General features: G+C 33.7%; 3 protein-coding genes across 3 annotated transcripts; 2 read left to right on the forward strand and 1 right to left on the reverse strand.

Annotated features, from left to right (window-relative positions):
- The first annotated feature begins 12,497 nt into the window (after positions 1-12,497).
- LOC139843292 (photosystem II reaction center W protein, chloroplastic-like) lies at positions 12,498-15,041 on the forward strand. Its single transcript, XM_071833362.1, has 2 exons — positions 12,498-12,700; positions 14,504-15,041. Exons 1-2 carry the CDS (start codon positions 12,610-12,612, stop codon positions 14,824-14,826), a joined length of 414 nt encoding a protein of 137 aa, XP_071689463.1. The 5' UTR covers positions 12,498-12,609; the 3' UTR covers positions 14,827-15,041.
- An 897-nt stretch (positions 15,042-15,938) lies between these two features.
- LOC139839938 (pollen allergen Sal k 5.0101-like) lies at positions 15,939-16,505 on the reverse strand. The gene is made up of 2 exons (XM_071830153.1): positions 16,397-16,505; positions 15,939-16,354 (listed from the first exon to the last, which is right to left on the reverse strand). Exons 1-2 carry the CDS (start codon positions 16,503-16,505, stop codon positions 15,939-15,941), a joined length of 525 nt encoding a protein of 174 aa, XP_071686254.1.
- An 872-nt stretch (positions 16,506-17,377) lies between these two features.
- LOC139841398 (uncharacterized) lies at positions 17,378-17,878 on the forward strand. The gene has a single exon (XM_071831617.1). The coding sequence runs from the start codon at positions 17,378-17,380 to the stop codon at positions 17,876-17,878; it is 501 nt and encodes a 166-aa protein (XP_071687718.1).
- The last annotated feature ends 9,022 nt before the right edge of the window (positions 17,879-26,900 follow it).

Below are 26,900 nucleotides of genomic sequence, written 5' to 3' on the forward strand. Positions count from 1 at the left end.
TATATATATTATTATCTATATACAAACACATAATAATAATAACTATGTATATAATATTATTATATTCAAACTATATTTACAAATAATACTTAATTTATTTACTAAATTAACTTATAAGTCTAATATGACTTATTAAATTATAAACAAAAAATGATATTATAAGGTATAGTATTATCGTGATATATTAATATATATATATATATATATATATATATATATATATATATATATATATATATATATATATATATATATATATATATATATATATATATATATATATATATTATATAGTTAAATTAATAACTTATAACTTAAAAGATAACATTTATACTTAAGTTGTTATTATTATACAGTTAAACTTTAATGTATTCAATATAATTAATAATACACTTTAACTAAAACTATCAATATATTAATAAGACGATCATTAATACTTATAATATACTTATAACTTATGTATATGTATCATATCATAATACAATGTAACTTATACTATGAATATAATATACAGGTAACCTAATTAACGTGTTTTATTCCTATGCCCACACTACAAGTGAAAACTTTAATCATATCGATAATATATGAATTATACAAACTTCACCGCTACTTACGGTCATATGGATGATGTCTAGGTTGCCATGATAGGAATAAGGTTTTGGATTAAACGAAAGGTTGTGGACTTGTAGTCCAACTGAAAGTTCTTGACCCCCGATTACACCTGATCATCTCTTGACTTACTTGATAGCACCGAGGTTTGGGCAAAGTTGATAACATCTAAACATGATTATGGTAGACACGCAAACATGATTAAAAACTCAAAAGTTTACTTATGAACTTTCTATTTGTCGGTTGGACAAACTAATGACCTAACTTATATCTCTAGGTTGAGATCCCAGTTATCTACTTACTTTCATTTCATTTGTGGAATAATTTCATCTTGCTATTTTGATTCATGCTAAATCCCTACCACGATATCGTTAATTGCTAGGTATAACAGCAAGCTTAATTAATATGAGTAGTCCTATTGAGAGTAACGTCTCTGTCCATTTGACCTTTGGTCTTTGGATACATAATAATGATTTAACGACACAAATAAACAAAATTGTGTCATGGGGTAAACTTGTTTAGTTTCGATATCATAAAACACAACATTACTTTTTAAATTGATATTTCTATATTAATTTGATTTTAACTAAATATTGTGGTCTAAAACTTATTGGTTATTACTTATAAACCTATCAACTTTACTCAACCTTTGTGTTGACACTTTTAAGCATGTTTTGTCTCAGGTGACTAGCTGTTATTGCAACTTTGTGATGATTGATTCGCTACTTACATGGAGTCCATCATTATTGCATTTTATCTTTTCTTAGACACTTTTAATTACATTTTGGGTTATGATGCAAACAATATTTACTTTTCCACTACAATACATTTTATGTTTTTATAAAATATCTCATTTAGAGTCGTTCTCGTTTATTATAACTTGTGTTATGGTATGAATAGTCACATTTACCCCTAGTCCATTTTGGGGGTGTGACAAAAATGCTATCAAAGAATTACAAAGACTTTAGAAAGCACAAGTTTCCATTCAAAAATAAATGACTTCTATGGTTAAGCTAATTAAACGAATACAATCTAATAACATAAAAAAATTACAATTTTTTCAAAGTCTAGTCTCCAAAACCAATGCAATTACGATATCTTTAAATCACCTAAAGCAAAGTGAATACAATATCTAAAAAAACACTACAACCAAATATGAGATCCATTCCAATTATCAACCCATGTAGCGAAAGTAATCCAGACATGAACAACGACACATTGCAATCAATCCACACTCGAACTAACCTCCTTAAATCATTATCCACTAGACATAAGACGAACAAGTGGTCTAAGGTCTCTACTCATGAAGAACTTGTTAGAAGCAGTGTATGATTTGAATGTTCGGATTGATCCTTGAATCGTGTATTCACTTTCTCTATAAAGTATTTCGACCCAATGATTACCTTGGTTTCACGAATTATTTACATGGATAAGACAAGAACGCAATTTTGTGTTTTTGGCAATGAAACCAGATTATCAAAGAGAATGTGTTTTTCTGTAAGTTGTGTATGAATGCAAGAATACCAAAAACAAATTACCAATACTGTTTAATTGGCAGTTGTAAAATGAAATGGTGTAAGCCTTCATTTATCTAGAAAAAAACTGTTATACGAAAAGGTATAACTATTGGCTGAAAATCTGTTAGCAGACACTTTTGTGGCGCTGCCCCTTGGACCCTGCCAGGGGCACTACCCCTTTGACCCCGCATAGGGGCGCGACACCCTTGACCTTCGCCATTTACTCTACAGTTACTAGCCAACTGTTACAGGCGTGTACTCCACACTCTCTAAACCCATTGTTAAGTATAACTAGCTAACTCTTGATTCAAGTAAATCCCAATTAGCCCCACCCCTTTTAACTCTACAAATCCCCCCCCCCCCCCCCACCCCTTTTAGTGTAATCCTTGATTTGCTAAAACATTAAACAAATAGAACAAACTAATGCATAAATGGAACTGTTCTTGCATTGAATTTTCACTTAGTATAATATTTACGAGAATTTGAGAATCAGGGTGTTCATAGGAATTGAACTCTTCAACCCTTTTGAAAAGTATAAAGTAATATGCACATCAGTTTCTTACATATCCCTAAGGAAAACTTGACACTATTACCAGCCATGTGTTCCAATCATTCAGTGAACATATTGACAGCTAAGTCTAAAACTCCTTGAAGCAGCAAAACTTCATGCTCACATAGGTAGTTCTTTTACATCTTGCACCTGCATATGCAACTTTTCAAAAGAACTATTAAGAAGAGTAACTTCAACATAAATCAACTTGCAGGTCTAAACGTATATCTTGGGATCAAAATATTTATGTGTTTCAATCTTCAGAAACTAAGCTATAACAACCCGAGCTTTTCCGTTAAATACTAGACGATCGTTACTTAAATCATACGATTTTCTTATGCCAAATTTTTTATATATACATTTAAGAATATTTAATAGTGAGTTACTTGAACTCTACTTGTTGGATTGTGTGAATTCATAATTGATCCTTAGAAGATTACTAGAATTGAAATGTGTGACATATTTTAGAATAACATGCTTCAGTTTATGAAGTGCATAGAAAACGGTACAGTTAGGAAAACTACAAATAACATCTTTTGCGACAACGAAGAACAATATTAAAGTTTTAATAATTATTTTAATAATTATTAACTTTAAGAATATATTTAATTTATTGGTGTTAAAATAATCTAAAAACTTGATAACACCGGCTAACGCTCTAATAACGTTCCCACTTTACGGTTTGATTATCGACACTAGGCAATGATACGAATGATAATTCACAATTAATATGATTATTATATTAATGGAATAACTTATTTCGGATGATGAAATACAAAGAAAACGGGACGGTTATGATCACTGCAAAAGATGTCTTTCGAGACTACGAATCACACGGTTAATACATGAATAATTATTTTAATAATTAATTTCTTTAGAAAAATAATATTTATTTATTTATTTATTTATTTATTTATTGGTTTAATTAATCAATAGAATGCGTGGAATTCGTTTAAACGATCGGTTAACGTTTCGGGTATCCATTTTCGATTAACGGCACCTAAACAGACTACACACTTAGTAAGTTAGTGATCAAACTTAGTCCATGGAATCACCCAATGGACCATTATTTTGGGCTTCCCTTGTTTAACTGTTGGGCCATGGTAATTAACTAGTATCCATTAGTGCTTGTTTTAGGCCCTAGATAATCCTAATTACACTAAACTACATCACTAATTCTCCTACCCTAAAAATCACGGCCGAATACTACCTCCTCTCCTCTCTTTTTCATCGGCATCATCATCACCATAATCACCATCAATTCTTGCTTTTTAGCTCTTGCTTGTTTGATAGAAATTGATCATCGTGCTTTCCTCTACGATTTGATATAACTAAATTCTTGATTGTTTGTAAGTTTTCTTAAACCCTAGCTTTGATTATCATCTATTTAATGTCTAATGGGGTTATATTAGTGTCTAGTGCTCAAACCATGTTGTATGTATGTCCGATTTGTTCGTTATATGTTAGTACATGCTATTTTGAAGGACCCACGAATTTTACCAGACCCTAACTGACTTTTACATGTTTAATAATTTAATCTTATTTCATATTTGGATTACTCTCGAATAACTATTAATTTTGCACATAAATAACGCGCGATTTCGATAAACGGTTAACAAGATATGTGCAATTAGGGTTTCGTTGCGAATTCGTGATGAATCTGATTTTTCTGGGATAACATGATGTCCTACTGATCCTAATATGCTTACTATTGAGTAGATTGTGAAAATTTAATAATTTTACATTTGGATATTGCATGTTTTCGAGTTTTGGTTCAAAATTTAGGATTAAAACAAATTCGATAAAATTATATGTGTAAAATAGTTTTATGGATTGTTTGACTTGTGAATTGAATTGTGAAATTGCCATAAACATGTATCTTTTGATGCAAATTACACTTAGATATTGCCCGAATCGAATACGCAGATCACTCGTTATGCTTGATTGAACATTTGTAACGACTATTACCGAATGCAATTTAAAACAGGTCCAATAGGAAATTAAAAATGACTTCTGGAACATAAGCACTTGAAATATGAAAAATTCATGTTTATTACATAACTTTTCATTCAGGATATGTGTTTTGAAAGTTTATACTTTTAGAGATAATCGCATGCGAAAACGGACACCCGAACTTGGACCGAATCTGTCCCGAGTCCACAGAAAATGGCATAACGTGAACTATATATTTAGTCGAGACTTTCACTTTTAGAAAATGAATAATTACATGTTTAGGAACATTTGGTTATTGTATGTCAACTTGTGAAACATGTTACATTAGGAGCTATAAGGTTTACAACATGATAACTCTAGAATTTATCCAAATGAGTACACCAGACTTCTGAGGCAAAAATGTACGAATTGGCTGCATAAAATGCTTTGATCTTTTTACAGGTGAAACTTTGGGATGTTCTTGACCACCTTCCATTGGCCCTATATGTTTTTCATTTTTCTAGAATAAATGATAGAATTTACAAAATTGGCGCGCGTGCTGAAACTGTTACGTGCAATGTGTGACTGTAAATGTGTTTCTGCAAATGTGTAGACCATATGGCCTAGGTTCTTAGAATATTATGAAACCTACCTACTGACATGTAAATCACCATATGCATACATAACTTTCTTTGTGTTTTATGGAACTATAGTTGGTCAATAACGGACTAATTATACGACACGTAACCGGAAAATGCTAAAACATTGAAACTGGAAATTGAAAGTGGTCAATTGAACCTAATTTGACTTATTGACCAAGATTTCATAACCTACTGATGTGTTTGACTTGTGTTGACCATCTTGACCAAGTTTTACTTTTGTTGACTTGCATGAGTTTTGTTGACTTTTAATGTAACTATGAGTCGTTTTAAGCATTAGGACTGTGTATACCCTATGGAACGACCTAGTATCTTGGACATTGTATTGACCAACTAGCTCTCTAGGTTGATTTCTCGATCAAGGTCTTACTTATTACTTTTCACGCCTGGTGAAATACTTCTTGAGCATAAGGTGAGTTCACAGTCTCACTTTTACTGTTTTAAAAACTTTTAGGATGAGATACATGTTGTTTTGAAACTATTTACATTTTAGAAACGATGATTTAAAAATACGTAATGCATGAGGTTAGACTAAAAATCCCTTAGCTCTAATATGTTAAATACTTTGTAAGCACGAATCATATGGACAGATCTGTTGGGTTTGACGAACCCCACCCTGCATACTGCGATGCAATATTGCTTCGTAAACTGTACACTTGGTCAGTGTATGCTAAGGTAGGGTAAAGGAAGTCGCATAATTCTAAACTTTTCGTAAGAGTTAAGCTTCATAATTCGAGTGCTCAAGAATGCATACACTTTTGACAATTATTTTTGGATTAAATATCGTGGTCTATGAAACTACTTATACATTGATTACAAACTTGTAAATTCACCAACTTTATGTTAACCTGTTTTGCATGTTTTATCTCAGGTACTTAGATGATTTTCTTTCGCTGTTTGTGTGATGCCCCGTACAAAACCATCGTGTACGAATCATCAACAACAGGATCATTACAAGGTTAAGTACTATATGCTGTAATTAAAGAAGTTGCATTCACGATAAAAAAGGTGATGTCATAACCGACATCAAATGTTTTACATTTCAAAAGCATGCTTCACTAAGTAGAAGCAAATAAATAAGTGTACGTGACCCCAAAGGTCGTTACATAACATAGTTTCAAAAGTAAATAAGTTTGAATGCAAGATAAGTAGTCATGCGATAACAACTCTAAGCAGCGGGTTCTACAGCACGACTAGTACACAGCGGAAGCAACTTCAAGCACCTGAGAAATACATGCTTAAAAACGTCAACACAAAGGTTGGTGAGCTATAGTTTAAGTATAACAGTATGTAAGGTAGGCCACGAGATTTCAGTGCTACAAAGAGCGTTTCAAAACAGTATGATAAAGTATATGTTAACCGTGGGCACTTGGTAACTAACTTAACGTTTATACCCCCTGAAAGTACACTTGGCAAGTGCGTATGTCTACGAAGTATTAAACACTCGTTAAATGCTAGCGCGACTAGCCCGAGTGGGGATGTCAAACCCTATGGATCCATATCTAAGATTCGCGTTCATGGTTCAAAAACCAATGATTAAACGTTACCGACCTAAAGGGAATGTTTATGCCGTTGTATAACCCACACATATATAAGTTTAAGTACTCGTGCCTAGTATGTAAAACATAAAATTCGCATGTATTCTCAGTTCCCAAAATAGTTAAAGTAAAAAAGGGAATGCTATAACTCACAATGATATGTAGCGGTAAAGTAGTAGTCGGGAAAGGTGTGCAAGTAAATGGTCCGAAGTCCTCAACCTAAGTCAAATAGTACTAAGTAAGTAAATCGTCTTAATAGGTTTAAAAGTATGTAATTAAGGTCTTAAGGGTCATCATCATTCATCATCAAACAAAAGGCGTAAAGTAAGTTTCGTTTATGAAAGTAGTTTTCAACAAAGTCTGACTTCAGTCAGTCACCACGGCCTCTACCCTTACTGAATTAAGGTGAGACCAGTGGCCATGGCTCTGTCTATGAGTCCCTTAAGTGTGGTAAAATTTACAGAAGCAAACTCGTCTTGGTTTGACCGTGGCGGCGGTCTAAGTGCGAGTAGCTCAGAAATTTCTGCACAACGTTAAAGGACATAGTAACGATCGGAGGGCCATAAATCCTAAACCGTAACTCGGATTAAGACGAGTCCTATATGAAAAGTTATCTACTCGAAAATTTCTATCTAAAAATCAAGGTTATAACAGCCCAGGTCTACTGGTCTGTTCCAGAAGCATCAGGTCAGTAGGTTTTGGACAGAAGCAGTGAGTTTAAAAGGGTTCCGGTGGTCTTGGTGCTTGATGTTCATCATGGTTCTCATCCTTGATGCATATAGCTTCAAGTGTACAACTCATTGATGTATCTACATCATCTTAACCAAGTCTTGACCATCATAACCCATGTGCAAGTCTAAGACATGAAGCACAACTCACTTAAGAGTTGTATGAAGTTTGATGAACCAAAGTTGCATCAAAGTCTTAGATCTAACACATACATGGACTTTAAAGCTAATAACAAGTTACAAACTTGAAAGTAAACTAACTAATCAAGATCATAAGTAGTAGAACATAGTTCTTAGTTTGATCTTGAAGATCCAAGACTCAAAAGTCTAGATCCAACATAAGTGTACCAAGTTATAATAATAGAAAGTTTACTTACATGTTCTTGAACTTTTAAAGTTAACTTTAGTTCAAGATTAATGAGATCAAAGTTAACTAGTAACATTTGACCAATTTTAACCAACATACATGAATTTAAAGTGCATAATATAAGGAAATAAACTAAGTAAACTAGTAACTAGTTCATGGGTTGTTCATACTTTAAAGATTCAAACCAAAGTTTGATCTTTAAGAAAGTAAACTTTAAAGTTTACTAACATGAATTACAAGTATGATTTACAACACATGAACCTTAAATCTTTTGGAACAATAAACGTAGAATCATAAACTAGTAAGTTTATGTTCTTGAGTGTTCTTGTAATACAAGATAAAAGAAAAATGAAACTAGTAAGTTTGATTCTTGAAACTAGTAAAGAACAACAACTAGTAACTACAAGTAAGTAAATAATAATCAAAGACAAGTAACATTAAACAAAAGAATGATGATGATGAGGGTTTAGTGCTATGGTTTTGCAAGAGAAAGAAGAGAAGAAAAGTCACAAGTTACTTACAATCTTTTAGAGAAAAAAAGAGAAAAGATAAGAGAAAAGTGAAGTAGCAAGTAAGTGTGTGTGAGTGAAATGAAGATACATGAGAATAAGTAGTAAAAAAAAAAAAGATTTTGAACTCCCCATATGGCCATATGGCCGTTGGTTTTCATCAAGGGGAGGGGGGGAGAGTTGTTTAGTGATCTCTTGCATGAAAAGTCTTACAAAGGTGGTTAATAGGTGGGGTTTCATGGGGATTACATGCAAACTAGATTCCAATTCTTAACTAACTAGTTCCTTTCACTAAATAATACTTACAAGTGAATGACATGGGCTAACTAAGTCCATTAATAATGTAGGGTGGGCTTATAAGCCCAAAGTCATAAGTCCATAACACTAACAAAGCCCAAGTTCACTTAATTAACAAATAAACCCAATTAAAGCCCAAGTAACTAACTAATCACCATAGTTACTTAAAATGATTAATAAAACTAATCATGAATGTAAATAATACTTGAAAATATTATTCGTGAAGTTTCGTGTGTCACAAAGACGTTTCGGGTAATTAAAGTCAAGTACGGGCAATCATGGTAACAAGTAAATGTAATAACATACATTCGTTTTATCACACGTATTAATAATAACAATTATTAATAAATAAACGTTGGAAAATCCAGGGTCGTTACAGTTTGCTTAGAGGTCGCATGCATTATTGCTACTGGAGTCCAACTTTTATTCGGACACTTGTTTATTCGCATTTAAACTTTTAAACTTAATGTTGCTGGTTATTATCACTTGATCTATTGTTTGTAACTGTTTAATAGGATTTAGTTGATGAGTCAAAATTTTTAAAAAATAAATGCGAATACTTTTAAAAATGTCTCATTTAGAGGATGTACTATTATTGTGGGACCCGATAGTTAACACACCGTTAATGGATTTTGACGGGGTGTTACATAAGCTTTCCTTATTGAATCCAGCTCCGAGTGTTGTACTAGAAGGGAATTGGGTGTCTCACTTTGGAAGATTTAATCGGACTCCAATTCCACTCCAGTAGCCGAATTGTGCACCAAGTCTCGGGCTAATGCTTTTGTTAAGTGATCCGCCAAATTTTTTTGTGATCTAACAAAACTTACAGATATCACTCCATTTGTAATCAGTTCACGAACCATACTGTGTCTAACACCTAAGTGTCTTGATTTTCTATCGTACATTTGGCTATACTCCTTAGCCAAAGTAGCTTCACTGTCATAACGGACGGAGATATGAGATATTGGCTTTGGCCACAAAGGATTTCATATATCAAATTTTTCTTAACCATTCAGCTTCCTTACTAGCTGCATCCAAAGTTACAAATTCATACTTCATGGTCAAATTTTTGATGAATGTTTGCTTCTTAGAAGCCCGTGATACAACACCTCCTTAAAGTAGGAATATCCAACCAGTCGTAGGTGAATGATCTTCATGTTGGTGATCCAACTTGTTGGTGATTTTAGTGTCATCCAACGTACATTTTAGTTAGTTACGATTTACTTGAATGCAGGTGTTAGCTAGCTATACTTAACAACGGGTTCGGAGAGTGTGGAGTACACGCCCGTAAGAGTTGACTACTAACTGTCGCGCAAAATGCGGGGGTCAATGGGGCTGCGCCCACTTGCGGGGTCCAAGGGGCTATATTATGGACTTCTAAGAAGCAAACATGTATTACAAATTCAATCATGGAGTCTGAATTTGTAGCTTTAGCTGCAGCTGATAAGGAAGCTGATTGGTTAAGGAATTTGATTCATGAAATTCCTTTGTGGCCAAAGCCAATATCCCCTATATCCGTCCGTTGTGATTGTGAAGCTACTTTGACTAAGGCTTATAGCCAAATGTACAATGGAAAGTCTAGACACTTAGGTGTTAGACACAGTATGGTTCGCGAGCTGATTTCACATGGAGTGATATCCGTAAGTTTCGTTAGATCACAATAAAATTTAGCGGATCACTTGACAAAAGCATTAGCCCGAGACTTAGTGCACAAGTCAGCTATCGGAGTGGGATTTAAGTCCGCATAAATCTTCCAAAGTGAGACGCCCAATTCCCTTCTAGTACAACGCTAGAAGCTGAATTCAATGAGGTAAGCTTACTTTCTGAAGATTGAAACACATAAAATTTCTGATCCCAAAGTATGTGTTTAGACCTGCAAGTTGAGTTAGGTTGAAGTTATTCTTCTTAATAGTTCTTTTGAAAAATTGCATATGCAGGTGCAAGATGTAATAGGACTACCTATGTGAACATGAAGTTTTGCCGCTTCAATGGAGCTTTGGACTTAGCTGCCAATTTGTTCACTGAAGGATTGGGACACATGGCTTATAATAGTGTTAAGATTGTCTTAGGGATATGTAAGAAACTGATGTGTATAGTATTTTATAGTTTTCATATGAGTTGAAGGGTTCAATTTCTGAAACACCTCGATTCTCGAATTCTCGTAAATATTATACTAAGTGAAAATTCAATTTCTGAAACATTTTCATTTATGCATTGGTTTGTTCTGTTTGTTTAATTATTTTAGTAAATCAAGGATTACACTAAAATGGGGGGATTTGTTGGTGATTTTAGTGTCATCCAACGTATATTTTAGTTAGTTGCGATTTACTTGAATGCAGGTGTTAGCTAGTTATACTTAACAACGGGTTCGGAGGGTGTGGAGTACACGCCCGTAAGAGTTGGCTACTAACTGTCCGCAAAATGCGGGGTCAAGGGGGTTGCGCCCCCTTGCGGGGTCCAAGGGGCAGCGCCCCTGGCGGGGTACAAGTGTCAGCGAACAGTTATACCTTTTGGTATAACCGATTTTCCCGCCAAATATGAAGGGTTACACCCTTTCGATTTTAACTGTTTTCTATAACAGTTTGATGGACGTTTTATTCATCCATTCTGCATTCATCAACAACAAAAAAACACAAACATACTCTAACAATTTGATCAGTGATTTCGTTGTCAAAACCGCTGATTGCGTTCTTGTCTTATCCCTGTAAAGATTTCGTGCAACCAAGGCAATCGTAGGGTCGAAATACTTTATGGAGAAAGTGAATACACGATTCAAGAACGAATCCAGGCAGTCAATTCATACCCGATTTCTAACACAACTTGCATCCGAATATCCTTCTACGACTGAAGAGAACCCATAATTTTTCTTTATTTTATCATGCAACTCGAGTCTTGTATGACAATTCACTGTTATTTGTAAGACGATTCACCAATATGTGTATTACAATGCATTGTTCAGGTATTTTGTCACATGATATAAACAAATTACAAAAAGTTTTTATGATATTATTGCGAAGTTGCGGATTGTAAATTAGTTTGAACTGAAACGCAATTTTGCATATAGGTTCCTGAGAAATATTTAAATCCATAAATTTAGTTGAGATTCAAGGGACCAATGAGAGCGCGACATGTGGCGCGAAAATCACATGTGATTGATAAAATAATTTAAAAAAAAAAAATTTCAACAATTTTTTTTTTAAATTTCGATTTTTTTTTACAAATTTTTTTTTTCGAATTTTTCTTTACAATCACATGTGATTTTCCTACATAATCACATGTGATTGAATTGTACAATCACATGTGATTGGATTTGACATGTATAATCACATGTGATTGGGTTTACAATCACATGTGATTGACATCCAGAATCAAATGTGATTGTAAAAAAATTCGAAAAAAAAAATTTCGAAATTTTTTTTTTCAAATTTTTTATTTTTTTTCAATCACATGTGATTTTCGCGCCACATGTCGCGCTCTTATTGGTCCCTTGGATTTCAAGCAAATAAATGGATGTAACTGATAGGTTCCTTCAATATCTTTTAGATGAGCAGATCAAATTATTCAAAATAATCGTCCGAACGAAATATTTACTTAAATAACTAAAGAATTGGACATATATGAGATAATATCAGCATACGATCATTTTACACCCAATATCACTATCAAAACCATGATGTATATATAGATGGCATATTGCCACGTGGAAGAAAAAGAGTGGTGGAATAAAGATGTGGTTCGATCCCCGTGTAATCCATTTATGTGGTTGCATTGAATATTTCCTAATTAACCAATCAAAATTTTTAAAACTTATATTAAAACACAAATTATACCTTCTCAACTTTAGAGTGTTAGTTTTAGTTTTTCAATATTCGAGTTGTTGCAAATCAATAGAAGAGAAAGAAGATGGCATCCATTTGTGCTTCCATTTCTACCGCCCCACCATCATTTTCTTTGGTGCAAAAGCCTTCGATTACATGCGGTTCTCCGGTTATCGGTACGTTTCGATTCCAATGCACGTTTTAATGCTTTTACGTTTTTAATTGAGACTTGAACTATTAACCATTTGGTTAACGGGTCACTCTAGTACTAGTAATGTTAGGCTAAAGAAATGTTGATAATTAACATAAGTATATATTATTTCCATTTGCTAGGGACAAAACACAATTTTATTGATGATTTGTAACTATTTTAGTAGCTCTTTTGATAAGCTACTAAAAGCTATCTAAAAAGGTGAATTGAAGCTCATTTTTATTTGTTTGAAACTGTTTGGATATGTTTGTTTTTGAAGTTATTATTGTATACGATTATCAATTTAATATAGAGTGTAGTTTAATTCACTAATCACTTTACTACCGAAGTTTGGGTTGAGTGGTATGGGGTGAGATCTAACTATGAGTAAAAATTACAATGAAACTGAATATAAGTCTATGCATGTTACAAATCAGATACTGAACATAAATCTATACATGATGCAACATTATAATCATATCAACAAAATAATTATGAACTGAAACGAAAACAATCAAACCGAATAAAAGAGATGAACCGGGCTTGTGTTTGACACAATTCACTTAAACAGATTCGACGTCTGTTCCAAGGGTATACCGGTTTGAAGCAGCGTACTGCCGGACGAGAGCACTTGCCTGAAAAAAGATCGAAAACAGGGAGACTGTAGCTGTTACGAAGGAAGACAAGCTTAATTTGCTGGAGAAAGAAGTTGCTGAACGAATGTAGAGAGAATTCGTTTGTGTGTTTTTTCCCAATACCAAAGCTTGGTATTTATAGTGCAAACGTAAACACATATAAGAGGAAACGATTTTCAGAATCAACCAAAATAATAAACGATTTGTTCTTGGACAGCCCGGATTTTCGGAGCTGCATTCGTGTCCGCAAGTCGATTTTCGGAGCTGCATTCGTGTCCGCAAGTCGCGTGAGCACGCATTGATTTCCAAGCCCAAATCCAGATTTTTGCACCCCTGCGCGAGGGATTGTAAAGGAGTAAAACATGCCATAAGATCTTGACATAGCTTACATTCATCCTCTTATATACTACATAATAGTTCTTTCCCACTCTTATGTGGGACAAGTTCCATTTCATTTGAAACTTGCTTCTATTTTGCACTTAAACTAGCAACTTTGAGACGCGATATCTCATTCACCATTAACCCGTTTTGGACACACTTTAGTTTGTTTTAAAGCTCTCATTAGTGGCTATAAAACCCACTAAATAGTCGTTAATATATCTCACTTTATTATCTACTAATTTGTGTCCAAAAGTTGGTGAAACACACTTTTCCAACCAATTTTTTCCAACACTAACTTGAGGTACTGCCAACCCAGGTTCGATTCTCACTCCAAGTAGTAAGTTTCCAACATTTGATGGTACTGCTAACATCAATGTGATTTGGGAGGGTCTCTGGGGTTTTTTCCCAACCTTCGATGGTACTGCCAACATCGTCGCGAGTTGGGTTTCCTCCTAACGCGTGTGTGGGTGACAAATGAGAGCATTGGATGTCGATATCGCCGTTCAAAAAAATATTTACTAATCACTTTAGTTTCTTGTGGTGACAAGTTACATTTTGCGTTCAATTAACAATATCATTTCCATCTTAAGTTGATTGAAAATCGGAATATACCATTACCAAATTTTTAAAAGTGATTATTGTGAAATGGGATTTAATGAATTCATAAGCAAACAAAATCTATAATTAGTTGTGTACTAATTAGTTGTGTACTAATTAGTTTAATTATTGCATTTAATTAAAATGGGAATTAATGATGATGTTAATCTGATCAGGATTGCCATCAATGAGCAAGATGGGAAAAGTGAGGTGTTCGATGGAAGTTAAGCCCGCAGTCACATCAGAGAACATTGCACCCAAGTTGAGGATGGGTGCACCATCTTTGATGGCTGCAGCTGTAGCTGCAACTATGTCGAGCCCGGCAGCCATGGCTCTAGTGGACGAGAGAATGAGCACAGAAGGAACTGGGCTACCTTTTGGTCTAAGCAACAATCTTCTTGGATGGATCCTTTTTGGTGTCTTTGGTTTAATTTGGACCCTTTACTTTGTCTACACCGGTAGCCTTGAAGAGGATGAAGAGTCCGGTTTATCGCTTTAGATTTTCTTACCTGCAATGACAAGTTTGCCAATTGTGATGGACTTAAGTGTAATATTATTCACGTATCCTTTGTACTTTGATTGTGGAGTATTTGTGATTATGAGAGTTGCACTTTTCTCCTACAATTAAATCTTGTATAGTTTAATCTCATATTAAAAGTGCATCTATATTGAAAGAAAATATTGAATGGAATTGTTTATATAATCTCTTTAGCATTTTAGCGCCATCACAAATTTAGAATTGTGTGTACCAGTGTACGGTTAAAGAGAATAGGATCGACCCACCCATTTGACATGTTGTTTTGTTACAGTCATTATAGGGGTTGATGTTGTTTTTCTGTTAGTCATTATAAGTTATAGACTGTAGCTGACAGCAAATTATAATTATAAGTTTTTGTGACTTTTGTTGTTCAAATGCTCCTTGATGGTTTATTGTGATGATTTTTGAGATTTTAGTTTTATCTAGCTCTAATTGACCTCGGCAATCGGTTATGCACTCTGGAGCTATCCACAAACTGGAGGTGGCAAAATGGATTTGTTGGTGGGTCAGAGTCTCAAAGACATGTCAACTGGTAAAATTTTCCAAAGGGTTAAAATGGGTTGGGTTTATGGATGGGCTGGAAAAAATCCAGTGACTCGTGGGTATCCATGCCCGTGGTGGCGGGCAAATTCAAAAATATTCAACCATGGTAGGATCGGGTACAATATTGTACTCATTGGCGGGTAAAATCCGACACGTCAATATGTAATACCCGTTCGAACATCTCACATGTAGAACCGTTAACCCGCATCCGTTTGACCCATCACTTGTTAACATTATTTCAGGTTCTAGTCTTTGATATGATACTAATAAAATATAACATTAATCAGACAATTAATAAGTAAATCTGGTTAAATTGCCCATTTTTGAGGTGAAAGTACAAGCGTTTTCTCCTACCTGTGTATCTATTTAAACATAATACATTACTACAATCTTGACTTACGTTTCGAACCTGCATTCACCATTCTTCCAATATTAAGAAAGATTATAAGTTTTTTTTTCAGTAGCAAAAATAAAGTTGTCTATACAGATAATTACTTTAAATTTACAAACAAATGAAATTATACAGTCAATTAAATTCCCGTGATACCAATCTCTGCAAGAATCTCCTTGCAGCGAGGATCAATGTCCTTTACCATGAATCCAATTGGATTTGCCATTCGAGATTTACCTCTAACTCCATTTTTATCGGTCAATGAAACACGCGCACTACTTTCATCATCCATAATCTCCGGGCATTTAGCATCCGGGCTTTCTGTAACCCGAACTTCACATATTTCCTCTTCATGATCACCCTTAGCCGTGAGGCTATACATACCGTTAGCATCACTCATGCCCTCCATTTTAACCGTTTCAACGCCTGATTCACGATTACGACAACGAAGGATGACTTTAGTGCTGGGAACGGGGTAGCTAATTTTGATAGGGAATTGAATCCGACAAGGATCGCAATAGACTTTTCCTTGTATGTTGAATGATTCTCCATCTGGTGTTGGTGATGTTGGAGTTGGAGCTGGGGCTGGAGCTGAATATGCCATAGATGATGAGGAGGTGGTCGTGGAGTCCCCACGACAAGTGACTGGGCCCACGATGGAAGAAATAATGAATAAGAGGGCTAACACATCGACGTAATTAGCCATTTTTATTTTATTTTTTTGGGGGAATTTTGTTTTGGATTTACTAATTTGTGAAATTATGGTAGGGCTTATTGTGTTTGGATTAAATGGAGGACAAAAGTTCCGATAGGGAGTTAAGAGGTTGGAAGGGAAAGGCGGGAATGGTGGTTATGTTTCTAAGATTAGAAGTTTGTCACAAATGTAGGAAAATCTATTATTAACCATGAATCTAGTGATGTCAATCCGTTTGAAGTGAAATTATGTTGGAATATATATTCAAATCCACCAGAATAATTGTGAAGAAAACAAACATTAAGACCATTCGTAACGGGTCCTAAGTGACCCCGTCACTTTCACACTTGGCACGAAGAAACGCCAAGTTCGACCGTAACCCTGGGTCACTTCACCGCGTCACTTTCGCGTTTGTGTCGAAGAAACGTGACAAGCAACGGACGTTGCTGACACGTGGCGAGCTCTGGTTGGACTGTTTCAATTAGCAGTTGGCTATTAAAAAAAAAATTCAGTATTTTTTTTCTATATATATATATTTACATTACATTTATTTTTAACACACAAACATCCAACAATCCTACTTCCATTCTTTTAATCAAATAACATACAAACAACAATTTTATTTTTTTCACAATGGAAGACACTTACAAGATGCTCGAGTTCTTGATGATGATTCCGATGATGAAAACATTGTTAGTTTTATTAATAGTATAACGGAAGAAGAAGTCGATGGAGAAGCAAGCAGTTCGCGATTCCCTAGAAGCCGGGTTTATATAGCTAGGGATCGGGAAGATGGAACGGCTAAATGCCTCACCAATTGTTAGTTTTATTAATAGTATAACGTTCTAAATGTCTCACCAATTTTCAACTCTATAAAAGATGGAATGGCTCCACCTTCACCATTTGATGTCAACGGGCGTCACTACGAAAGAGGGTATTACCTAGGCGATGGTATATACCCAGATTGGGCCATGTTGGTAAAAGCGCCTCATAATTCAATTGACGAACCACGTAAAAAATTTAAACGTTTTCAAGAAAGTGCAAGGAAAGATATTGAGCGTGCATTTGGAGTATTACATGGTAGATTTTCAATGTTAAAGACTCCGGCGAGATCTAAAGACTTCAACAAAATTAGAAGACATATGTATGCTTGTATTGTATTACATAACATGATTCAAGAAAATAACGGTTTTGCTATTGGAAGGAGAGAAGAAAGAATGATAGAAAGGAACCCACCACGAAGGTTGCAACAGGATTTGAGGGATCGAGATGCAAGGGTTAAGGAAATAAGAGACAAGCAAGTTCACCAACAGTTAGAGGCAGATTTAACCGAGCACATTTGGAACTTATCACCTTACTTTCGGTCCGCTAATAATAATGAGTAATTTGTTATGTATTTTGTAGTTTCGTTAATGAATTTTAAAATTATGTAATTTCAATTAATGTAAATCAAGTTTAGTTGTAATAATAGATTGATATTTCATAAAATATAGCCGTTTATTATATTACATTATTTTTTATAAATAGAAAAACAACTTAGTTCTTAAAAACGATTACTTTAATTCCTAACGGCTATTTTCAACAAACACATTCATCAATCTTCGAATTCGCGAATATCGTATTGATGAAACGGTGATCTTCACTTGCCGAAATGGCGTAGTTTTCATCAATCCATTCGGTGTAAAGGTTAATTGTTGGTTACGTAACAAGGCTAGCCCAATCGCACCAAACCAATCGTGATCTTCTTCTAGAAGCGAGGCAGGAGCGTTGGGTTTTTTGAAAAACCAGATTTGTTTAGTGGGGTAGATTAAGTCTCGCTGTAGCAACCCAAGCAACGACATATAATTTGGACACTTATGAACATCCATGTAATAATCTCGTGTTGCATGCGGGTTATAATTCATCATTTCACTATCAAATTTACCTCTATAATGAACTTTAACAACAATATTCAACGGGCTCATTTCAAACTTTGTGTGTTATGGTTTGAGAGTTTTAGAAAAGATGAAGTGTGTGTTTATGACTTGAGAAAAGTGGTTGTATATATAGGGGTAAAAACTAGCCGTTTTTAGAAAGAAAGAAAAAACGGTTAAAAATATAGCCGATATAGTTTAAAAATATTTTTAAAATATAAATATAATCATATAATAATATAAATAATATAAATTCAATTAAATAAAACAGGAAAAAGAAAAATAAAATGACACCTCAGCTTTCCACGAAAGTAACACCAAAAAAGAAACACCATCACTACTCCACTCAGAAAAGTAACACGTCCTACTCATCAAAAAAGTGCAAAAAGGCAAGTGACACCAAAAGTGACACCGCTCACCATTACGAATGGTCTAATGCATACGAGTACCATTTATGAGTAACGATTTATCAACAATGCAATTAACACAAAATGTGAGCTATGACGTATGAAAGCGATTTTGGGGTGTTTGAATTGCTCAATTTGATTTTTTAAATATAACAATAAACTCTAATTTTTGAATTTATATTTGATACCTTATTTGATACTTTATTTGATGTGCTTCCCTCTTAAAATAAATGTCAATTTTTTCTTCTTAATTTGTCTAAAATAAATACTTGCTTCTATAGTCTCTATCTCTATTCTCTATTCTCTATTATCTATTCTCTATTCTCTTTCTCTATCTCTATCTCTATCTCTATCTCTATTCTCTATATTCTCTATATCTATCTCTATCTCTATTCTCTATTCTCTATATATATAATAAGAAAACTAAAAATGAGTCATTTTTAAACTTGAAATCTAATCTTAGCCATCTATTCAATATGATTCACTATATCTTAACCATTAAAAGAGACACCTCATCTTTATGAAGTCGTAATGTTAATATTTGAAATCAAAGAGACGAAAATGCCCCTGTAAGTAGAAAACACGGACGCGAACTTTAAATATATAAATTTTTAAAGATATGATTAAGTAGGCAAACTTTAAAAGACCTCCATGATTACATTTGACAGCCACAGGTGATCCATGGTATCACACAAGGGATAATGGAAAATTATCCTAACATGTTTTTGATTATTGTACAATATACTAATTTGCGTAATGGGTCCCACACATTTTATCCACTCCTCCTCCGCCATGTCACCTTTTTAAACTGTTATACTGTAGCAAACTATTTTACTGTAGCTTTTTTTTTTTAAACATCAATTAACCTCCTGCCACATCACCACCACCCTTATCTTCCTGCCACCAACAACCTCCTGCCACCACCACCTTACACAACCCCCACAGTCACCAACAGTGCCCATACTTCGACTTCTGGTAACCACCATCCGCCGCCATCACAATAGCCACTACTACCACCACCGGCGGTACCTCCGACAGTTTCCGCCCTCGGCCATCAACCTTTTGCCACCTCCTTTCACCATTACCATAAACCTCCGTCAACTGCTACCTTCAACCTTCATCAACCACCACGACCTCCGTCTACCACCACCAACATCAACATCCTGCCTCCACCAAGACTCTCTTCCACCACTATCATTAATCTTCTACCACCAAATCCAACGAACGCCGCCATCCATCACCATCAGCCACACCTTTGTTTTTAAAAACCCTAAAACACAAAAACAGGAAAAAATAGAAGAAAAAAAACAATAAAAAAAGAAGGTAAAGATGGTGCTGGTGGTGACCGCGGTTGTAGTTTCAGGGTGAAGGCCCCCAATTTGTTATCATGTTTGTGGTTAGAGGTGTCGTTGTTGGTGAGGGCGATGACGTTCATGGTGATGATTATGGTGTAGGTGAAAGTTGTAGAAGAAGAAATTGAGAGTATGATGAGTAAGTTGGAGCCAAGGGTAAGATGGAAGAAGCAATGGGAAGTACAAATGATGGGTAGGAAGAAGTGGAGAGTAAGATGAAAAGATAAAGAGGTCAAAAAGAAAGTAGGTGAAAAGCAAAAGTTAAAAGAAACGCACACGGTATTTTAAATTGTATGGAGTACATGGTGTTGTAAAAGAAGAATCTTTCTTTTCTCAATTTCAATTTCATTTTATCACGGAGTAATTAATTAGAATTAAAATTAGATTTATAATTAGAATTATAAATATAAATATAATTAAAATTAGAATTACGATTAGAATAATACTCCGTAAAGATTGATTTAAATTAAATTAAATTAAATATTTCTTTATTAAAAAATTCTTATTTATATGACAATTGTGTCGCTCTGATTTGTCTAAGGTGACTATCCACATGCTTCTATATGTAATATGTATATGTAACATACATTTATGTTTAAATTTTAAATTTTTTAAATTAGACATGTAAATTTTAGTATATATGCGTATTTGTCTTTAGTAAAATTAACAAAATGAGTATTTGAAGCAATTTTTATGATATCTAATAACTAACCTTTTTTTTTCCTGTTTTTCTTACAACTTTTTCTTCACTTCTTTTCTCATGTCATTATTACAATTAACCAACCAAAATCACCGACCGTTAATCGACCAAAAAAAAAAATCCCCTTTCTTTACAACCTTTTTTTCCTTTTCTTTACAAACTTTTATTCACTTTCTTTTTATTTCGTTATTTTTTAAACATCCAATTAACCGACCGCTAACCGACCAAAACCGCCAATTTGACACCAAAATGAAGTTTTACAATGCAATTTCGAAAAATGTTAAGAATTTGTAAAGAGGCATAAGAGACTAAGAATGAAAAAAAAAGAGGTCATAAAGAAAACCGACCCACAGTTTTAATTAAAACCACAAGGTAGTTTCCTTATTTATATTTTTAATCAACTGCAAAAAAAAAAAAAAAAAAATGCATTTGTTATCTTATTTTATATTCTTACAGGGAGTATATACATTATTTCTTTTTTTTTGTTTTTGTTTTCCAATCGCCCCAATATCGTTGGGCCCACAAAACTAGTTATATATAAATATAAATATATAGATATAGATACCAATATAAAGAATAGAACCTTGATCAGATACCAAGAGATAACGATGGATTTGGTGTAAGCTATGAGATTTATTGATTAGTATTAATGGACGTATTGAGTTACGGTATAAATTTTTAAAGTTTTCCTTTTATATTAATCTTATACTCTTATGAACTGTTTAAACTTTTTTAATGTTACACATGATTTTAAGATACTTATATGTGATTATATATTTATATATTTAATCATCAATATCGATATATTTGTTATTGATTTTTGTTGCAGATTAATGTATATATAATGATCTTAAAGAAGCATGTATAAATGTAGTGCGTACAAGGTATGGTTGTTCGAACTTGGTAATTTTATTTTTGTTCATATTTAATCTTACATGATGTTAACTTTTGGGATAAATACTTAGACTTGATCTGTTGACATAGCTAAACATCAATATTAAAGGTTGCAAGATGGGGGGTCGCTTGGGTGGGGTGCTTGGGTACCAAACCCAAATAGGGTCGGTCTAGACATGTCTTAGTTTGATACCGTTTCAACGGTCTGGATTGTTGAGATAGTTAATTAGTACAGTTGCACTGAGTTAGCAAAGTTGAGATCTTGCTTATTTCTACTTCTTTGACTCATTTCAAAGAGTAATAAATTCCAATGAAAATTGAATCTGGATCTCTTCTTGGATAAATCCTACATTATCAAAACATATATGCTCTCTTTTACTCCTTACAACCATCAACTAGCCCTCTGTCATCCACTGTCCACCACTATCCTACACATCCTACATAATCAGATAATCTACCAAAGCAAAACCTACATTTCTATCCACAAAACTCCAATCAGCCATATTTGTCCGTGCTCCTTTTGGTACTAAATTTCTTTTATTTATTTTCTGTTGCACTTATGTACTTATACTTATATACTTAATAAACAAATATGTATCTTCATTACCATGTTCTGATGGAAAAAAAGGAAGCTGGATATATGCCATCATCAAGGTTGTAAAAGTCGCGAGTCGGGGACGCATCGGTCGAGACCTAAAAAGGACGCGTCGGCCGAGTCGGGGACGCGTCGGTGACGCATCGGTCGTTGACCAACGTTGACTTTATTAATAATTTCTTGAATATATATTTATATATGTATAAAATAGTTGATTCTGTACCATAAATTTCTTAAATAAGAACTTGAATTTAAATACAATCAAACTTCAAACTCAATTAATGTTACTGAGTACATAATCAGTAAGGACACAGAGAAAATGGCGGCCAAAAAATGAAAACAAACCCTAATTTTAGAAACATATCACATCTTGACGAAAATTTGACTGATTTTGACCGTTTTTGACTAACTTTGACCGTCTTTGACAGACTTTGACCGAATTTTTAGCTTTGACCGCCTTTTGAGGCGTTTTCAGAAAAAACGGGACGGAGAACCCAAAAAAACGACGCATCAGCCGACGCGTCGGCCAAGTCGGCCGACTTTTACAACACTGGCCATCATACATGCATTGAGTGGTTTAATATACTCCGTTACATATTAAATATTATATATGTTATTATTATTATTATCAATATATAAATTCAAGATTCATTGAAATTATTTTTGTTGGTTCATTTTTGAAGACAAAGAAGAAAGGGCTCGATGATGAAAGAGCGTTGGTACCCATCACGGAACTTATATCGCGCTATTCTTCTCCACTTCCACCACCAGAGGGTACTGAAACCAACAAAAGTTGTGGATGAAGTTAACAACTATGGTGGTTTGGTTGTATCTTAATTCTTATGCGACTTCCATCACAGATCATATTGGAGCTTCTATTATTTCCGGAAAACCAGGAAATAGCATCTATGAGGTAATGTGTTTGTGTTAATATACAAGTGTCATTTATATCGCTCTACCGCACTTCAATTTTTAGATTCTTTGTTTGGTTCTTTATGTTATAAATATTGTGATTACATTAGCAGCAGTGGCGAAACTAGAATTTTTTTTCACCGAGGGAAAAAAAAATTAAATCGTAGCAATTTTTTTGGACAAACTTTGAAGATTTTGGGGGCAAAAGTTGAAGATTTTGGGGCAAAATTTGAAGATTTTGGGGCAAAATTTGGAGAATTTTGGGCAAAATTTGAAGGTTTTGGGGCAAAAAAAAATCCACTGGGAGCAAAGTCGAAAAATCCAAAATTTGTACACTGAAAAAAAATCCACCGGGGGCGGGCGCCCCCTGCCCCACACAGTTTCGCCACTGATTAGCAGCATAAGTATTAAGATGTTTGTTGGGGGGGGGTGGGGGTGGGGGGGGTGGGGGGGGGGGGGGGGGTGGGTTGTTTTGAGTGATTAGTAGATGAAGTAAGCATACCCATTTTCATACTGTAAACTAAAAGGATTCTAAAATTGTAATTTTAAATGTACATGGCTGGAATTCATTTGTAATGTATTTGATAGTGAAGTTCGTTACACAATGTGTTGTGTCTTTCTCTGTTATTTGCCAAGTTGTGGTATGGCATGTTGTATGTCCTATATATTATTTTTGATTTCCAGTAGAATAGTTTGAGACATGAGGTATGCTGTTTATTTTTATACTTTGGTCAAGATATTTAAGAAAAATTGTTTCTGGTGTCAGCAATTATGTATGATTAATATACACATAGCAATACATTGTGAGTTTGTTAGGCTTTGAAAATTTTATGAACTTGTGAACGGAGTGCCTTCTTTGATTTTGTTAGTTTGGATCAATGTCCCATGAAATAAAAAACAGTGGTTTAGCTATTTTATTGATGTAATTTAAAAAGAGTATATGTAGTTGGGTTGGATAAAGTAAGCAAGCCATACTAACAAACGATTAGCAAGTCAACTCTCGGTTTTTATAGTATATGACTTATATAGAATATCTAGACTAGAATACCAAAACACCTCAAACCTGTTAGTTTTTTTTTTTTTTTTTTTATTGCAACTCAGTAAGCTAATGACCGGGTATCTTCTACGGAGTAAAAGATTTGACTTTGCAAAAATATTAAATAAACCCGTTATATTTGCGGGTAGAGTTGGTTACTAATGAACAAACATTTAAATACCGAAAGTAAATCGGGATTTCTTTGTTGCTTTTAGATCAATTGAACAATATATTGATAGTTTATCCTTTCAAAAAAAAAAAAAAATATATTGATAGTTTATTTATTACTGCACTGCAACTCTACGTTTGTTAAATGTTTTTTTTCTTTTCCCAATAGTCACATGTGATTACATGATTGTATGTGTATGCCTTTGTGACATATGTGATTACATTATTGTGTATGTATATACCTTTGTGACACTAATGTGATATATATATATATATATATATATATATATATATATATATATATATATATATATATATATATATATATATATATATATATATATATATGGGCAGGATCAATGGGGAAGTAACCAATCGGGGGAAGCGGCGGGAAGCAAATTTTTTTTTTTTTTTCGTTTTTATGAATTTTTTTTCCCGGCATCAAGTTCACACGAAAATATGAACATTTAGAAGAGACACTTCGTGATGAATGTTATTATTTAGGCGGGAAAACGATCGACAAAAATAACATTCAAGATAATATTGTTCGTGAAGAATATGAACGATTTTTTTTTCTTCATGTTTTGTGAAGTAAAATTTAGCCCGATTTAGAGTTTAGGGTTTAGGGTTTGGTGTTTTGGGTTTATTCCATAAACCCAAAACACCAAACCCTAAACCCTAAACCCTAAACTCTAAACCGTTCGTGTTAAAAACTCAATCTAAATCCTAAATCTAAACCCTAAATCTAAACCCTAAACCCTAAATTTCTAAACCCTAATATCTAAACCCTATAAACCCTAATATGTAAACCCTAATATCTAAACCCCAATAGTTAAAACCTCAAAATACGTTCGAAAAACACGATAATTGTTATATATATTACTTCTTCGAGCGTTTTTTCCGCCAAAATAAAAACATTTATCACAAAGTGTCTTTACTAAATGTTCATATTTTCATCTCATCTATAATGTTCATGAACAAAGTTTTTTCAAAAAACGAAAAAAAAAAAAGTTTTTGCTTCCCCCCGCTTCCCCCCGAATGGTTACTTCCCTCTTGATCCTACCACTATATATATATATATATATATATATATATATATATATATATATATATATATATATATATATATATATATATATATGGGATTATAGCCAAAATGCCCATTCTCAAACAAATTCTTGCGCTGGAGCCCAAAAAAAAAAAATTTGTCTTGCGTCTTGCCCTCGCAAGGCGCAAGCTTGCGTCCTTGCGCCTTGCGAGCTTGCGACCTTATCTGATCAGATGTTGGATTTTCAGATAAAATTTAGTAAGATTTTCTAGATTTTTGTCGGATAAGATTTTTACCCGATTTATAGTATGACCCTGGAACTTTGATTCCACGGTCTCATAACAATTCCAACCTTGTGCAATTCATTGATTAAAGGCACTTTAAGGTACTAATTTAAGCATTTTTTCTTCACTAATTTTAATATTATTATTTGTGTTAATGATGATTATTTTTAATTATTTTGTTATTTACAGTTAATCTCAGTTAATATCCATGGACAGAAGAGCTAGAGCTTCACACCGAGTTTCACAAGGAGAGTCAGAACAACAAGTTGCTGAAAGACGACGACTATTAGCCGAACATCCTATTCTTACTGGTCTTTACGTTGCTGCTCAAGGTAGTTTTTCTGCGTACTGGCGGGGAATATATGCTGGAGCTTTTCTCTATCGAGATAATGAGTATTATCCCAGACTTGTTAGGGAATTCTATGCAAACTATGTTTTTGATCCACGTAAATTGAAATGTGTTCACGTGAACATGTTTGGTTATTCCTACGATTGGACGTTGGAGGAGTTTGCTGAGATTCTGGATATTCCAGATGGAGATTTCAAGTTTTTCAGTCTTAGCAAGGATGTGAAAAATGCCCCGAGGAGGTCAGCTACAGGAAATTCATTCTCAGCTTCTGGGTTTGTTTCGGGACTATGTATAACAACCCTCACTTTTTGACTTCTGAAATTACTGAAATGACCCTAGGGTTTACTGTCTGACTATACGTATTAATTATTTAAGGGTTGTTATATACACAATCAATTTAACGTTGACCAAATAATAAATTTTTATTCGACACTCACTGCTAATTAAAATTTATGCATTTCAGTAATATTATTTATAACTATTAATCTATAAGTAATAAATAAAAAGTGACATTTATATAAATAATAAAACAATTGGGAACTAAATAAAAATAAATACAAGTCATGAATTAGTAAAAAGAAAATAATACTTATCATGTAGTAAATGTAAATAATAATAATAATAATAATAATAATAATAATAATAATAATAATAATAATAATAATAATAATAATAATAATAATAATAATAATAATAATAATAATAATAATAATAATAATAATAATAATAATAATAATAATAATAATAAT

This window comes from Rutidosis leptorrhynchoides, chromosome 4 (genome assembly GCF_046630445.1).
Source record: "Rutidosis leptorrhynchoides isolate AG116_Rl617_1_P2 chromosome 4, CSIRO_AGI_Rlap_v1, whole genome shotgun sequence".
Taxonomy (NCBI): Eukaryota; Viridiplantae; Streptophyta; class Magnoliopsida; order Asterales; family Asteraceae; genus Rutidosis; species Rutidosis leptorrhynchoides.

What these genes read in the sequence shown, in the direction of transcription:
- LOC139839938 (XM_071830153.1), bottom strand. Translation starts at nt 16,505, where the DNA reads ATGGCTAATTACGTCGATGTGTTAGCCCTCTTATTCATTATTTCTTCC. An exon ending in CTCCTCATCATCTATGGCAT is followed by an intron (nt 16,355 to 16,396) that starts ATTCAGCTCCAG and finishes CATCACCAACAC; the next exon opens with CAGATGGAGAATCATTCAAC.
- LOC139841398 (XM_071831617.1), top strand. Translation starts at nt 17,378, where the DNA reads ATGGCTCCACCTTCACCATTTGATGTCAACGGGCGTCACTACGAAAGA.
- LOC139843292 (XM_071833362.1), top strand. Translation starts at nt 12,610, where the DNA reads ATGGCATCCATTTGTGCTTCCATTTCTACCGCCCCACCATCATTTTCT. An exon ending in ATGCGGTTCTCCGGTTATCG is followed by an intron (nt 12,701 to 14,503) that starts GTACGTTTCGAT and finishes TAATCTGATCAG; the next exon opens with GATTGCCATCAATGAGCAAG.